General features: G+C 40.8%; 1 protein-coding gene across 4 annotated transcripts in view; it reads right to left on the bottom strand.

The window, feature by feature from the left end:
* The window catches only part of NADK2 (NAD kinase 2, mitochondrial), a 94,500-nt gene that overhangs the window by 38,264 nt on the left and 39,825 nt on the right, over nt 1-16,411 (bottom strand). For all 4 annotated transcript variants that reach the window (XM_033932808.1, XM_033932809.1, XM_033932799.1 and 1 more), the window contains exons 5-7: nt 8,002-8,085; nt 5,459-5,589; nt 998-1,079 (exon numbers count right to left, since the gene is read on the bottom strand). In XM_033932808.1, coding sequence (XP_033788699.1) covers nt 998-1,079; nt 5,459-5,589; nt 8,002-8,085 — 297 coding nt within the window. The remainder of the gene's footprint in view (nt 1-997; nt 1,080-5,458; nt 5,590-8,001; nt 8,086-16,411) is intronic.

Here is a 16,411-nt window from a genome sequence, read left to right as displayed (position 1 = left end):
CTTTTGTGGCCATGACCCCACGACAGTGACCAAATAAAATTGTGTGACCCTCCAGAGACGCAGAATAATGATGCACCTATAAGAACATATAACGTAAGAATTGCCACTGCTGGGTCAGACCAGTGGTCCATCGTGTCCAGCAGTCCACTTCCGCGGCAGCCCCCAGGTCAAGGACCTAAGCCCTAACTGAGTCTAGCTTTACCTGCGTATGTTCTGGTCTAGCAGGAACTTGTCTAACTTTGTCTTGAATCCCTGGACAAACTGCTCTGCGCCCAGAATGATTATAACATGCAAAAAAAAAGCCTTAGACTATCGAAGTACTGATCTTCAAACAGTGAGTAAAGGAAAGTTTTACTGTTATTTTTTTACATTTGTCTGTGGGGGAGCATAAATCAATTTCTTATGTACATTTGTTAGAAGCAAACAAAACAAAACTGCAGACTGTGTACAAGATGCAGGCAAATTTTAATGACAAGAACACAATATATAAAACCCTTTTACCAATAAAGCAGGTCTGTAAGGGACAATAAGGGAAGATATATGAGAGAATCCCTAAGTAGAGGATCCCATAGTTTAAAAATTTTATGTTGTATACTGTAAGGCATGGAAACCAATGATACTGTCTCAGGAGAGGCATGACGATCATGGTAGCAAGTGTGAGAAAGTAGTTATATGGATGTCCAACAACTGCTGATGCAATTGAATCCTTTTATACTTGTATAATTGTGAAACGGAATGCGTTTAAAAGTTTAATATCAACTTAGGTTTCTAATGAAAGCATCATTTGTGCTGCGCTACAGATGATTAGATTCCTCTCACAAAAATCTTGATAATTGGATAACTCATTAAAAATAAACTATATTAAACATGATGAAATTTCACTCTGCTTTGTCCGTTACATTTTTTCCACAGTGATAAACAAATGGGGCCATCTTAATTCCTACCACAAAAACATCATACACAGTAATTACTTATACTTTCTGGAGTGTACACATACCTTGAAGAAAGAGATTCTCCAATGAAGACTTCATTGAGTGCCCTAATTGGTAAAAGATATGGCCCTGACACCTCTGCAGATTCTGAAAGTAATGACAGAAAAAGCAATGATATATAAAAACTGCACCGAATCACATGAAAGGATACAACCACATACCCTAAGACAGTGATTCTTAAACTTGTTTGAGTCACAGACCCCCTTTAGGAATCTGATGAAACTATGTACCCCCTTCCCCCAAAATATTCACATAAACAATTTTGCATGCAATGAATATAACATACTTTATTTATTGAGATTTGATTGTCTCATACATATATGGCACACAAAGTATTATTAAACTTTATAAAGTAAATCTAAAAAAAAAAAAACCAACCCACTCCTTATTTAATGCAAAAAGTAATGGCTACTACTACATCTACTCTCTCGTTATCTGTGAGAAAAAACAATAGTACCGGGCTGCATAGTGAATATAAATGTTAAATTTTTATCTGACCCTTCAGCATCAGTGATCAAGCTACATTTAATGCTAGCACATTAAGGCCCTTATTTCAGAAGCCTTCTTTATGATTTACATATGTATATCACTTGTGTAAAATCTGATTTTAGAGAGCTGGTTTTTACATGTGCAACTGTACTATATGTAGCTTGCAAGGCAGTGTTACATGGATGGGGCTTGGCTAGAACCAAAATTTACACATCGTCACCTAAAAGCAAAAACAGTTATACATGTACTTGATACAAAACAGAAAATATAGTAAAAGGGTGTTTTTTTGTTGTGTTTTTTTTTTTTTTGGGGGGGGGGTTTAAAGCCTGTAGAGAAAACTTTTATTAAGAACTTTTTAAACAGTAGCATAACAAGGTTCTGACACAAACAAGGCACAGAAACAAGCTTGGCAAGGAACCACAAATATTAAGACAGAACAGTCCCTCAGATTACAACCTTCTCATAAGCATAAATAATGACCATGGAACAAGTAATCTCTCTTGTTTTTTTCCTTTCCCTCCAGCTTTTCAAGCTTTCCCCCTCCAACCAAACACCCCAAATATTTCCAACTATCCCTGTAAAGATAAAAAAAAAAACCACATCCCTTCCCAAGCATTCCCCTCTCCAAAGGAAGGGAGAAATAGAAATTCCAGTACCCAACTGAGTAAACTTAACTATGCTCTTATTAAGATATAGCAATATCTAAAGGTGCCTTACAAAAAGAATAAACAAACACATCTGTATTACAAATCTTTACTCAAAATAAATACTAGGTCCTTTTCCACTTAGCCAAAGTCTTATAGTACACAGTTAACTTGCCAGGGCTAATTTCAGTATAGCTACATTGAAACAGTGTTGCAAAAAAAAAAAAAAAAAAATTGTAATTTTGAGATACTGGTCTGTTTTAAAGAAACATCCTGGGATCCCAAGATAACACTTTATGCCTATCCAACTAGAGATCTTATATTGCAAAGACTTCCAGAAGTATTGCACCTTACAACAAGTCTTCCAAAAACTAAATGCTTGGTGCCCAGAAAGTCTTCACAGACCATTTCTAGAAACATACTCTCTCCTACCAAACACTGTTAAACACTTTAATATCAAGGGAGTACAAATTGGCCACACTGAATTTAAAATTTCTGCTTTTGCTGATGACCTCTTGGTGCATCTTTTGGAACTGGCCAGCTCTTTGCCATATTTGATAGAGAGTATTCGGTAATATGGCAATTTCTCTGGTTTCAAACTCAATTTCAATAAATCCCTAGCTTCTGCTACCTCTTCACAGGTTAGCGATTCTTGGCCTGGCTCCTTTCCTCTGCAATGGGTATCCTCATCCTTTTGTTACTTGGGTATCATTCTCACAGCTAGGACTTCTACTCTATATCATAGTAATGTAGACTCTTTATTATACCAAAACTTGCCTGGCAAGGTGGTCTCCCTTGCCTATTTCATTGTATGGTAGGGTCCAACTCTTTGGCATGGTACTTTTTCCCAAATGGCTTCATATGCTATAAAGCTCTTGCCTATTTGGTTACTGAAATGAGATATGCACAAATTGTATTCTTTACTGTCTAAATTCCATTGGCGTGGAAGAAGCCCAAGTTGGTGTTTAAATATATGCAGGGTGCATGGAGTTAGGAGGGTCTGGGGCTCCCTAATATGCAGCTATATAACCTCACGTTTGATGCAGTATTTGGGGTACTGGGTTGGAAGCGACTCCTTTGGCCCCTGGAATATCCTATCTTTGATTCAGATACCTGTAGCCTTAATACCCCCGTTTTTCAAACGGAGTCTGCTTTTCTCCTTATGAAAGACTTGGAATTTTTTTATTGGGTGTGTGGGGTGGTAATCCCAGTTACTAAATACTTACCGATCCTTGGTAATTTGCAATTTCAGCTGGGGCCAGTTTTTACCATTTATATTCTCATGACATACGACTGCTTACTTTTGTTTTACAGGAGAATGGTACACTGTGGTCCTGGCCCACGCTATGACAACATTGTGGTTTAAGGGTTGGTGAATTTCTCGAATATAAACAAAACTTCAACACTAGATTGGTTCACTCAATCCCTTTGATCTTTTATTTCCCATTGATGTCAAGTTTCAAAACTCCTGGAGCCCTCCCTGGAGAATTGTTTCTCAGTTTCGGGATTATACAAGGACTTGCACAAATTTTGTGGTTTGATGAACAGGGATGCACTGTATTCTCGATGGTGCCAGGAGTTGGAGTTGCTGGAGGACTCGATGGATCCCTGTTAGTGCTGATCTTCGGGAATGTCAATATAGAGTCCTTCACCGAGCTTATTTTACACAGCAACAGATTTATTTTTCAGGCTTAGTTGTCTCCCCTACTTGCCAGAAGTGTTCCCAACAGGTCCACTCCTTTTTTCATGCTTTTTGGTCTTGCCCGAAAATTAAGAATTTTTGGAGAGTCATTAAGGGGCATAATCAAAACAAATCTCTAAGTACGTTTTAGGCCTGGGGTGCTAGTCGCCCAAAGTTGACAGCGTCCAAAGTCCATTCTCAAAAAATACGTCCAAAATTTTTTTCCTCAAAAATATGTCTACTTCTACATCCATAAAAAATCATCCAAATCCCAAACATTTAGAACCAGACCTTTTGGACATGGGAGGGGCCAGCAAAGCAATGGACTGGCCACCCAGACATGGCAACAAGAGTAGTGGGGTACCCTACAGGGCACTGCTATGAACTTCACAAAAAGGGTGCCACAAACATCTCACAACTCTCTTGCGGGTCATGCTGAGCCCCACAAAATCTACTATACCCACCCATCTACAACACCAATAGCCCTTATGGCTGCAGGTGCCACTTATATATTAGTACAGTAGGGTTTTGAGGGGGTTTGGTGGACTCACATTTTCCATCATAAATGCGGTGGTTAGAGTGGCTTATGGGCCTGGGTCTTCCTTTCTATGGTTCACTAGCCTACCCCCAAATTACTTAAGCCACCTCTGTACAACTCTACTATGCTTTCCTATGCCAGGTGCTGATGTTCTGGAGGCAGGTATGTACGTTTTTATTCCGATTTTTATGGTGGTGTGGGAGGGTCAGTGATCACTAGGGGAGTGTGTGCGGGTCTGTACTTAGTGTCTGCAGTGGTTATCTGGTCACTTTGGATCCTTCTGGGCACTTAGACCTGTTTTTAGATTGCCTAAATCACAACGTATAAGTTCCATCCAGGCAGCCTCGTAAAACTTTCAATTATCTCTGCAGTATGACTAAGTCTAGGTCGGCCGCCCTAACCACTCCTTCAAAAACACCCTTCAGCTCTGGATATGTCTAAAAACCCATTTTGATTATCGGAACATAGATGACCTGTCTTTTAGGTCGTCCAAGTGCCGATTTGGGTGGGTTTTTAAATGTATTTCTGTTTCGATTATGAGCCCCATTTTGTCCTGTATGGAAGGCCTTTTTTATAGTGCTATTCCGCTGTCAGCAGTGGGTTTCCTGTTAAATATGAGGCCTTCCGCCTTCCCTTCTGAAGTCAACATCAATTTGTATGTAAAGTGGGAGTTTTGGTGAAGAAGGTACTTTTCTCAGTTTGGGTTGGGTGAGACCTTCCTTCCTTGCACGCTCTGATGGAGAGGGGAAGGTAAGAGAACTATACTAAACGGGGTAAAGCAGTAACAGTAACTGCTCAGAGTTTGGCCCAGGATTATGGTGTTCCAGTGCCCCTCCTCCTAACGCTTTAGAATGTAGGATTGGTACAACAGGTAAGCAGTACCTACAACAGCTTTTGACACCCACCAAATGAATATTGGTGCCCCTCTACATGCTTATCATATTGTGCTGTTTCACCCAAAGCTCCCTTATATAAATTTAAAAAAAAAAAAAAAAAAAAAGAAAAGTTGAGACCATTTAAAAGGAGAGCAATAGTTTCCAAAGCAATAAAAATACAAGCATTCAAAATGAATGCCCAACACATGTGTCTTGTCTTTCTGACCAGATCAACTTACTGTGCTCCTGGAGATTCAAATGGGCTCTGCTGTGCTGTTCCAAGCTTAGCTGCTGCTCATGCAAATCCACAGGGGTAAGATTTACACCAGTCCCTTCAAGATAGATGCGGATCCGCTGACGCCACTGCCACCTGGTATCAAAATGAAAATTCAATTGTAATATGTTATAATGATTTGCAATGTTTAGCTGACGTTTAAACAGAATGTGAATGTGTTAAATCGGTTGTATGCCGTAATGATCATAGACCACCACATAGTCAGCTGGAGCCATTCTGCTTGAAAGAGGAAAATATCAGCAGATATGGGAACCTTTATAGGACAGTTGTGCCGCATAGTGTGCTTAGATGGATTTTGAACTGTTAAATGTCATCATTTTATGTTTAACCCTCAAGACTTTTCAATATTTCAGACTTGGACTCTCATTGAAGCCTGGGAGGCTATAGTCTCTCTTCAAAGGGGTGGAAAAGGAGGGGGTATGGATTGTGGAAGATTGGGGTGTCATTTGGAAAACACAATTTTACTGTTACAATGAATTAGATATATTATTGGTCTTTTAATTTAAAAAAAAAAAAAAAATCTGACTATGCCCTGCACTTTAGCTGGTCCACAGAGTAAAATAAAGGCATGGATTTTTGATTTGCAATAATTAGGGCTCATTTTACAAAACCTTAATGCGCGGAATAGCACACACTAAATTGCCGTGCGCGTTAGCCGCTACCGCCTCCTTTTAAGCAGGCGGTAGATTTTCGGCTAGAGCGCGCGCTAATCCGGTACGTGCGTTAAAAATGCTAGCGCACCTTTGTAAAAGGAGCCCTTAAGACTTGGATTCACTTATATTACAATGCCTTTCCAAATCTAAGCTCAAGGCAAGTTACAACCCAGTACAGGAGAAAGGTAGTTCAAGGGGACATCTACAGGACAGATTCACCCAAAGAGGTACTTCAGTATTTTCCCTATCTGTCCCAGCAGTTTCACAATCTAACTGTGGTACCTGGGGTAACGTCAGATTAAGTTGACTTGCACAGAGTCACAAGGAGCAGGCTGAGATCAAAACTTGCAACCTCAAGGTGCTGAGGCAACAGCTCTTGCCACTAGGCTACTTCTTTCCATTTGACATTGTTTTGGTGGCAACATTCCCCCCTTTTTCATTAAAAATGACATCAGAAGTGCCTCTTTCACTTTTGTTTTTTGTGTGTTCACAGTAGTTTTTATTTTATCTCTTTTAGTGTTTCTTTTCTGTGGTTTTCCTTTGGTGTCCTTATGGAGATACAGTAGAGCTTAACACATTTTGCACTTTTATGTTTTACATTTTCCTTTCTGCATTGGCCCGTTCAGTCCCTTTCCATTTTTATTTTAATGCTATGTTTTTATTTCATTTTTTTAAGATATCCATTAACTCCCCTGTCATTTTTCCACTTTTACTTTATTATATAGACTGGTTTTCAGTATCATATTACATTATATTATATATTGTTTGATAAACTGTTTCTGATAAATGTTTCTGATAAACTGTTTTTGATAAAGGTATTTTGATTAATGCCCAGCTCCTTTTGACATTATTGGAGCATCATATATACTTGACTATAAGCCAAAATTTTGGGGCCCAAAATTGGGGGTCTCTGCTTATAGCCGAGTTATACTTGTACTACTAAGCCGTTGTGCCTGATGTGATTCATACTATATACAGCCCATGTTAAGCACAAAAGCAATCAAGTGATGACCTATTTTTTTTCACAGCTGGTAAAGCAAAATACCCCCTGCCTTCCTTTTCCCTCTAGCGAGCTAATCAATGTAAGCAAGCATGTTATAAACCTTACACAGTGTAAACATGTTTAAATACATATTACATTTTATAATGAGTTATAAAGTGCTGAAACTGACACATCAGAAACAAAAAGATGTAATTTTGTCTACAAAACAAAAACAGAACTAGTAGCATGCTTTACATCTTTTTTTTAAAAAATGCACATCAACAGTTATATAAAAAATATTTTTAATTAAAACACTTTCCTAATAATGCTCTAATATAATATTTAATTAATATAGGCTATTATGAATTTTATCCATCTTAAAATTTAGTATTATCCAATTTAATTAATTTTTTTTTCATCCCTTTATTCTACTATAATCTTTTCCAATACCAATAGTATCATCAGTTAGATTTATTATCCACAGGAAAATCATATTTCATAAATTTAATATCTCAATACTGGATATCATCCTACATACTTTCATAATTATTTTGATATTGACAATAATAAATAAAACTATACTCATCAATAAAGTTTATAAAATCAATAAAATATTTTCTAATTCCTCAGTGCAAAGCTACTAATTAAAACTAATTACGATGACAGATTTTTCAATGATATGACCATGGAACACTGAACTAAGAGCACCAGATTAGAAAAAAACCAACAGATTGTATTCCTGAGTTGGTGCATTCGAATAATTAGCCCCCACTTTTGCTCTAATTAAATGATGGGGTTTTTACTCGTTGCTCATGTGAACAAAGGATGCTTTAAATGATCACAGAATCCTACCTGAACTCACCACGATAAAGTTTCTGCAGTGCTACAGGAAAAGCATATGTGTAGCGCACCGGCAAGCAGAGATGGCCTTCAGACCTATTTATGGGTGGGAAAAAATATTATTACACTCCAAAGCACAGGATGAAGCAGTGAAGAGTTACACTTGTCACCAGAAATTACTCAGACCTCAAGAAACAATTCTGGAATTAGAGAGTTACTGAGCAGAAAGTGGGTGGCACGAGACCTCCTGCAAACATACATTCATCTTCTGAGTTCAAGTCACACAGTCTATCCATTATTAGTCTTCTTACTCATGTCATCTATGTTCCAGTTAACATTACATGTAACTAGTGCTATACATTTGGTCACTAATATTAATCCTTACTAGTGTTTTAGCCCGTTACATGTGTTACAGTAACGGGTGCTAGAATAGCCCCACCCATACTCTGCTTCTTCCATGCCCGTACCCTGCCTCCCACTAATCCCAGTCGCACCACCTCATCTTTCACCATTTCCATAGTCCTTTGTACCCTTTTGGCCCTCATAGATCCTCCACTGCATTTATCACCCTTTTAGTCCCAGCTCCATTCCTATCTATTTTTCCTTCCCTTGCCTCTAAGACCATTCTTCCTTTCCCTATATTCAACCCCCAACCAGCTTCTCTTCCTTTTTTACCCTTTCTCTTGTACCCCATCCCAAAGCAGTACCCCTTCCTTCCCCCTCCGCTCAGCTTCTGTCATTCTCCTTGGAGTCCTGCTGACCTGCTCATGATTTTATTTCCAACTTCTCTTTCCTAGGAATGTCCAGCATTCATTCATTCATTATTTGTTTATTCCTTCCTTCCCCCTGCCTACCCCAGGTTATCTCCAGCATGTCTGTCCTTCATTCAGCACACATGTAATTTACAGCATGTCACTCCTTCTTCTCCTGCTCCCTTGATCTTCAGAATGTTCAGAAGGCCCCGGAAATAGGATGTTCCGCTGTAGGTGGCATCCGACTCGCCACCAAAGCACCCCCAGAGTCTTTCCTCACAACAACGGCACAATACCCGCATGGATCCCTCCCCCTGCTGCTCTCATAGCAATGGCAACCCCGACATAGCTCTCTCCCGGCAGCAAGCGCACCCTTCCCCCCAAACCAAAGCAAGATCGCATCACCGCTTCTCCTTCCAGACGGTAACGCCCACCTTCCGACCACGGCTGTCTCTTGGCAGTGGCGACGATCAAGACAGGTTGCCGGCGTCGGCGCTTTCCCTCTGCGAGTCCCGCCTCTTTTTTCAACTTCCTGTTTCGGCATAGGTGGGTCTTGCAGAGGGAAGACCCTGACGCCGGCAGCCTATCTTGATCGCCTCCATTGCGAAGTCGCCAAAGAGGGCCACGGGGAAGCACCCCTTACCTCCTTTAGCGTCTGCACTCCGCCGACAGCCGCCTCGCCTCGAAACCCTCCTCCTGCCTTAGCGCGCATGCGCACTCTGCCGGCCACATCCCGACAGATCAGGACTCAGGGAACACGGGTTAATAGTGCGCATGTGCGCTTAGCATTTTATTCTTATAAATTATACCTATTTTCTTCATGTATTAAGATTCAATCATTATCTCAAAAACCTACATCCTGCCTCCCTAATACTATACTAATAAGAACATGAAATGATAAGCATTTCCACACTGAAATAGACTGAAGGTCCATCAAGCCCAGTATCCTGTTTCCAACAATGGCTAATCTGGGTCCAAGTACCTGTGTGGCAAATGCGACACAGCCCACTGAAACTGAATGGGCTGTGTTGCATTTGCCATGCAGGAATCACTACTACAGCTTTGTGAAAGGGGCCCTTAGTATTTTATAGACCTCTTTTATAATATCAGAAGATTAGGTTCTTACCTCGATAATCTTCTTTCTAGTAGAAAAGCACGAGTCTTGAAACTATGGGCAGTGCATCTTCACTCGAGAAGATTGCAGAAGGCAAAATCTATATTTTCAACTCCACCTCCTTGCATCACCGAGCACGTCCCTCTTGCCTCAGTTTGTACCAAAGCAGAGAAACCCTGAAAGAGGAGAAATAATAAGGAGGGGCACATGGAACTCTCCGATCACATACTTTTGATCTGCTCTGCAAGAAAACACAAACTCATTAATAAATACAACATAGCATCAACAAGGAAGAACGAAAACCACCACCTACCCGAGTGCAACCAGCACTAATACTTGTTCAGCTCTGATCTTGTCAAGAGCAATCCTATATAGACATTCCTGTGTCTCTGAAGCTTCGTATTGCTTGAGTGCAATTAGACAAGCCTCTGCAGAAACATACATGTCTGAGGCTAAAGCAGGCTACACTGAAATCTGACAAGGTGGGGTTTCAGAACTCATATGCTTTTCTACTGGAAAGATCATCACTGAGGTAAGAACCTAATGTTTCATTCCAGTGCAAAAAGCACATGAGTCCTGAATCTATGGGACGTATCAAAGTAGTCCCTCGAACCAAGGATGGCATAGAAGAGCTTGCTGCGTGTACTGTAGACCCAAAAGAGAAATCCTTTTGTGCTGCCACATCCACTCTGTAGAACTTAGAAAAGGTATGTAGAGTGGACCATGTAGCTTCCCTACAAATCTTGTTGGGTAGAATCATCTTAGTCTTCACCCATGAAGAAATCAGACTTCTGGTGGAATGCACTTTAAGGAAATTGGCAGACGTTTACCACATTGGATGTATGTAGAGGAAATGGCTGCCTGTATCCATCTGGAAATTGAGGCATTAGAGGCCTGTCTTCCTCTCCTGGCATGACCCATTAGGACAAAGTTGATCAGAGTCAGAAATCATTTGTTGCCTCTAGGTTGCTGGGTCGGGGTTTTTTTTTTGTGTGTGTGTGTGGGGGGGGGGGGTTTGTGGGTTGTTGTTTTTTTTAGAGTGGAGGAGTGTGGCTAGTTCCCTTTTTGGACTAGGGGCATACGCTCAAGAGCCATGCCATAAGCTCAAATCATTCCAGATTCTATAAGGTGACTGGACCCTGCGAGAGCAGTGTTGGATGGAGAGGGAATCTCAGACTTTGATCTTTTTGCAGCTGGACTAGATCTTCATACCATGGCCGACATGACCAATCTGGAGCCATGAGGAACACCAGCCTTTGATGTGCCACTATTCTTCAAATGACTTGGCTTATCATTAGGGGCTACAAATTTTAAAAACAGCATGAATGTCTTCTGTCATATCAAGCAGCATTATGGGGTAAGGACCTAGAACATCTGATTATGCTTTCTGATTCCTATGTGGAATTTAGGAGATATTTAAAGACATATTTTTTCCTGAAACATTTAGGCAACTAATTGGTATGAATATTGTAATGAACCATCTAGATTATTATAGTATTATTTCTAATAATTTGGTTATCTAATTTCATCTCTTAATTGTAATCTTTTTAATTTTTTGGAAACCGCATAGAACTTTACGGCCCTGCGGTATATAAATTGATTATTATTATTATCATCGATGGGCCAAGGTTGTACTAGAGCATCTACGCTGGCGCTTCCCCACTCGCTCCTTTGATGAAGTATTGCGTGGTCTTGTGGTTTTGGGCTGACACCATCAGGTTGAATGTCGGATGCTCCCAGTGCTGAACAATCCTGTTGAGCACTACCTGGGACAAGGACCTGGGACAAATCCAGTGTCTGTCAACCGAGAAAGTTGGCCTGAACATTACTCACTCTCACTACAAATGCTGACAAGATGGCTAGCAGATGGCTTTCTGCTCAGTGAAATAACAGCTGGACCTCCAGTTTTAATAGCACACTCTTGGTGCCTCCTTTCCTGCTGATTATAAGCCACTGCTATGGTACTGTCAGAGAAGAATGACCGCTTTTCTTCCCAGCATCTTCTGGAAAGCCCGTAACGCCATTCAAATGGTTCTCGGCTCCAATCTGTCAATGGACCATGTTCTCTGTGATGGCTCCATGCGGCCCTGGGCCAGATGACCTCCCCAGCCATAAAAGCTGGAATCTGTAGTCAGGATCACCCATGTTGCTATGTATAGAGGCAATCTTTTGGACACTGTCTCTGGCCTTAACCACCATTGCAATCTCTGATTGACTTCCACTTTCCATTCCAAAGGTATCTAAAGGGGGTCTATCTGCAGCAACAAGTGGGATAATAGTGCGCTCTAGAGAGGTTGCAGATGAACTTTTGCCCACAGAATTACCTCTATTGTCACAATCATGGATAATTGTAGATGATGCCAAGCCCTGGGGGTTTGCCATTGTCAGAATCTCTAATAATAATAATAATAATAACTTTATTCTTTTATACTGCCATAACCATAAGTTCTAGGCGGTTTACACTAAAAAGAGCTGGACAATCAGCGAAATACAATAATACAGTAAAAAAAATACAAATGTTTGTAAAATAGAATTTCAATAATAAAACTCACTAAGTAATAAACTTATCGAACAAAGTGGTATTAATTAATTTCTGAAAACTGCAATAGGATAACATAGTTTGTTGAATACATTTACCTAACCAAGACTATTGCCTACCAGCTTGAAATGCTAGAGTCCTATCTAAGAAGGTCTTATACCTACACCCATTAATTTTTGGATAAACAAATAAGTAGAAGTTTCTAATTTCTCTTGATGGTCTATGTAACACAAAATGAGGAAAAAGGTAAGCTGGAGACAATCCCGATATCAGCTTAAAGTAGATACAGGAAAATTTGAATAATACTCTTGCTTCCAAAGGCAGCCAATGAAGTAAACAATAATATGGACTAATATGGTCGTTCTTTTTTAAACCAAAAATCAATCGAACAACTGTATTCTGAATTATCCTTAGAATTTTTGGGTGCTCCTAAATAGATGATATTACAATAGTCTAAAATAGATAAAACTAATGCCTGCACCAATAGTCTGAACAATAAAGGATCAAAATTTTTTTATGGTTCTTAATTTCCACAATGTAAAAAAGCATTTTTGTACCACTAAGTTCGTGTGTTCTGAGATGAATAATCTGGACATCCTGGACTAACTTGTGTATGCTGGACATTAGACACTTTACCGCATATTTTCCCACAGCCTAAACCAGCCTTCCTTTATAAGCTAACCAGATGGAACAGCCTGTACCTTGCTATCTGTGAACACATGTATCCTTTGAAATGCTAACCACCCTCCCTGCCTTTGCTACAAAATTCTTGTCTCCATTCCCTGCTGGGAGGATACTGCTCCAAGGTTCTGTGGCCATTGTTCATGTGTGCTGTTATCAGTGCTGCATGACGTAACATATACAAGGCACCCTGAAAAGCCATAAAACATTTATAACAAGCAACAACCTCTGCAGGATGAAGGGGGAGTAGAGACATAGGGGCCTGGTACCAAGACAGAACTTTTAAACCACAGGCTGGACATTTCCTGCCTGTCTCTGAAGCAAGCTATGGGAACCAGGCACAGATGGAGTGCTGGAAGGTCACCCTTGTCAACTTTCTGAATAAGACTATTCAATAAGGTCGCCATCCTGAAGATGTACAGCGTTGTAAAACCACAAATCAGCCTCTGCAAGGTGATAAGGATTCCAGACATGGAGGAAGAAAGTTCCTGCTCGGGCCTCCCTCCTGAGGGGGGGGGGGGAGTGAGAGAGGCATGGACTGGGAGGGGGGGAATAGTTAGGTATACATTTTTGTACCAATAGGGAGGTACATGACCAGAGTTTGGGGATGTGCTTTTTGGAACAAAGAAAGAATTTCTCTATATAAAAATCCATGCATCACAGGCAAAACCAGAGAGATTCACTTGCGTATGCCAGCGGGGATGTGCTAGCCTGTTCGGCATATCAGTGTAAGTTCTATTCTCCATTGCATATTCTGAACTGACAATATAATATTTCTTCTGCTAATGTCTTTGCTGCTGTAATTTTGTAAGTCTTTATACTAACAATAAAAATATTGTCTGTTTTGGAAAATACAATGCCGTCTCATAGTCATTCCAATGAGGTAAAATAAGTGGCATTACTTCAGTTCTGCTAGTATTAAATGTTGGTCTAGTGTGATGCAGCTTCGGTCTAGTGTGATGTAGTGTCAATTTTTGTTTGCAAGCCTTCGGGAGAAAGACACGGTCCTCTGCCATGTTGAATACAATTCTCAAATACTCTAGAGATTGCAAGGGATCCAGATGACTCTTTTGGAAATTGATGATCCAACTCAGGTCCTGCAAGAGGTAGACTACTTGCTTCACTGCCTTTTGTCCCTTTGCTTGGAACGCAGCCTTGATAAGCCAGTCATCCAAGTACAGATGAACCTGAATCTCAGCTATGTGTAAATGTGCTGCCACCATTACCTTGGTAAATTAGCATGGTGCCACTGCTAATCCAAATGGGAGCACTGCGAACTGAAAATGTCTCTCCAGCACATGGAATCTGAAAAACCTGTGAGCCAGAAAATTGGGGATATGCAAGTAAGCTTCTGTCAGATCCAGAGAGGCTAGAAATTCCCCCGGAGCATCTGATCGCACTGTCTCCATATGGGCACTTGGGCATTTTGAAGGCTGCATTGACCGACTTGAGATCCAGAACCTACCTCCAGTCATCTGGATCTTTCTTTGGCATGTTGAAATATATAGAGTATCTGGTCAAGCCTGTTTCGGCACCCAGAAGTATTTCTACCACCTGAATCTGCACCAGATGTTGCACCGTTGCTCATACTCTCCTGGTGGGGGAGTCCAAGAAAAAGTCTTGAGATGGCTGAAAAAGTTTGAGCTTGTAACCCTCTTAAATGATGTTCAGCACCCACTAGTCTGTGCAAATCCATTCCCAGGCCTCCTGGTACTCTGTAAGTCTCCTGCCTATATGGGGAAAATCGGAGAGAGATTTGGCATCATTGGGACTTTTTGGAATTGGTTGCCAAATGGGTACCTGATGCAGGGTTTCGTCTAGAGACACCAAACCTCTGCCTAGACCCTTGAAATGATGCCCATCCAATGCATGATTGACATGAAACAGGGGTTAAATCACCAGTGGAGTCCATCCTAACTGGTTTTAGACACAAATGAAGTGTTTTGAGGCAGGGAGAGGCTTTTAAAATAAAATTGGGAAATCCATGATGGCTGCTGCGGCAGCAATTTTTGGGCCAAAAACAGCCCAGGGAAGGTACAATAATGGTCAAAAAATTCCCAAAACAGGATTTTAGGAGTAGGGAACCCTTAAGGAAGCCCCAGAAACTCTTAAAACCCTACAAATCTACTCCAACTCAATGTCTCCCATAGACAGTACTGGGCTGTGCCTGCATTAAGCTCTCCCTGAAGCTGAAGAAAATTCTGCCTCGGATAAGCAAGCAGGATGTCCAGGGGCTTGTCTCTTCGGGCTGCCTTTTGATAAAATGTCTGAAACTTGTATCTCGCCAGTTTCCATATGATTCTTCCGGGGGGGAGGGGAGAGGAGGCAGCCAGCACCCAAAAGGTATTCCGACCAGTGCTAAGCCAATCCCGAATTGATCCAAGGGTTAGGATAGGCTGGCCAGACAGGTACCCTGCAGCAAGGTGGCCCACCCAGTTAGAGATGTCAGAACACTGAGTCTGCAGCTTCTCCCAGGCAGATCTGTCCCAGGACTTCTAGGAACCTCTATAGCAACTGAAGCCTCGAAAAATCTCTGGATAAAACCCGAAAATAAGAAACAAACAGAGCAGATGAAGAGACAACTTCTCAACTCAATTGCAGAAGGAAAAAAACTGCCCAGTGATGCAGGGAGGCAGAGTTAAAAATATAGATGATGCCTTCTGCAATCCTCATGGGGTGAATATGCATTACCCACAAGTTTAGGACTTATGTGCTTTTTCCACTGAAACTCATCTTAGTCATCTCTTCTCCAAGCTAAAGATCCCTAGCTGCTTTAGCAGTTCCTCATATGGAAATTGTTTCATCCCCTTTATCATTGCTCTTCTGTGTACCTTTTATAATTCCACTGTCTTCTTTGAGATGCGATGATCAGAATTGCATACAATATTTGAGGTACAGTTTGCACATGGAGCAATACAAAAACATTACAATACTCTCATTTTTCTTGCTGCAGGTCTTGCTGCATCTTGTCAGACAGAACCAACATTTCAGTCATCATGCTGTGGCTTTCTTCTGGGTATGCTGTGAGGTCTGCAGTTTGTCTTTATATAGTAGGTACTCAAACCTAATTAGTTGGGGCTTGAGGTAAATGAGGCAGGATCCATTGGTCACCAATTTGAATTTTGGTGAGAAAATCATTTGGTCTCTTTGCCCACAGAATGGAAAAGTTTCTGGCAAGTTTAAAGATATTCTCCCCGTGTTTCTGCAGCTAACATCATGCTTGTTGCAGGTATCTGGATTTTCAAAATGCATTTGACAAAATACCTCATGAAAGACTTCTGTGGAAATTAGAAAATCATGGGATAGGAGCTAATGCCCTATGGATTTAGAACTGGT

Source organism: Geotrypetes seraphini, chromosome 1, assembly GCF_902459505.1.
Source record: "Geotrypetes seraphini chromosome 1, aGeoSer1.1, whole genome shotgun sequence".
NCBI lineage: Eukaryota > Metazoa > Chordata > Amphibia > Gymnophiona > Dermophiidae > Geotrypetes > Geotrypetes seraphini.
This window is presented reverse-complemented; position numbering and strand designations above follow the sequence as displayed.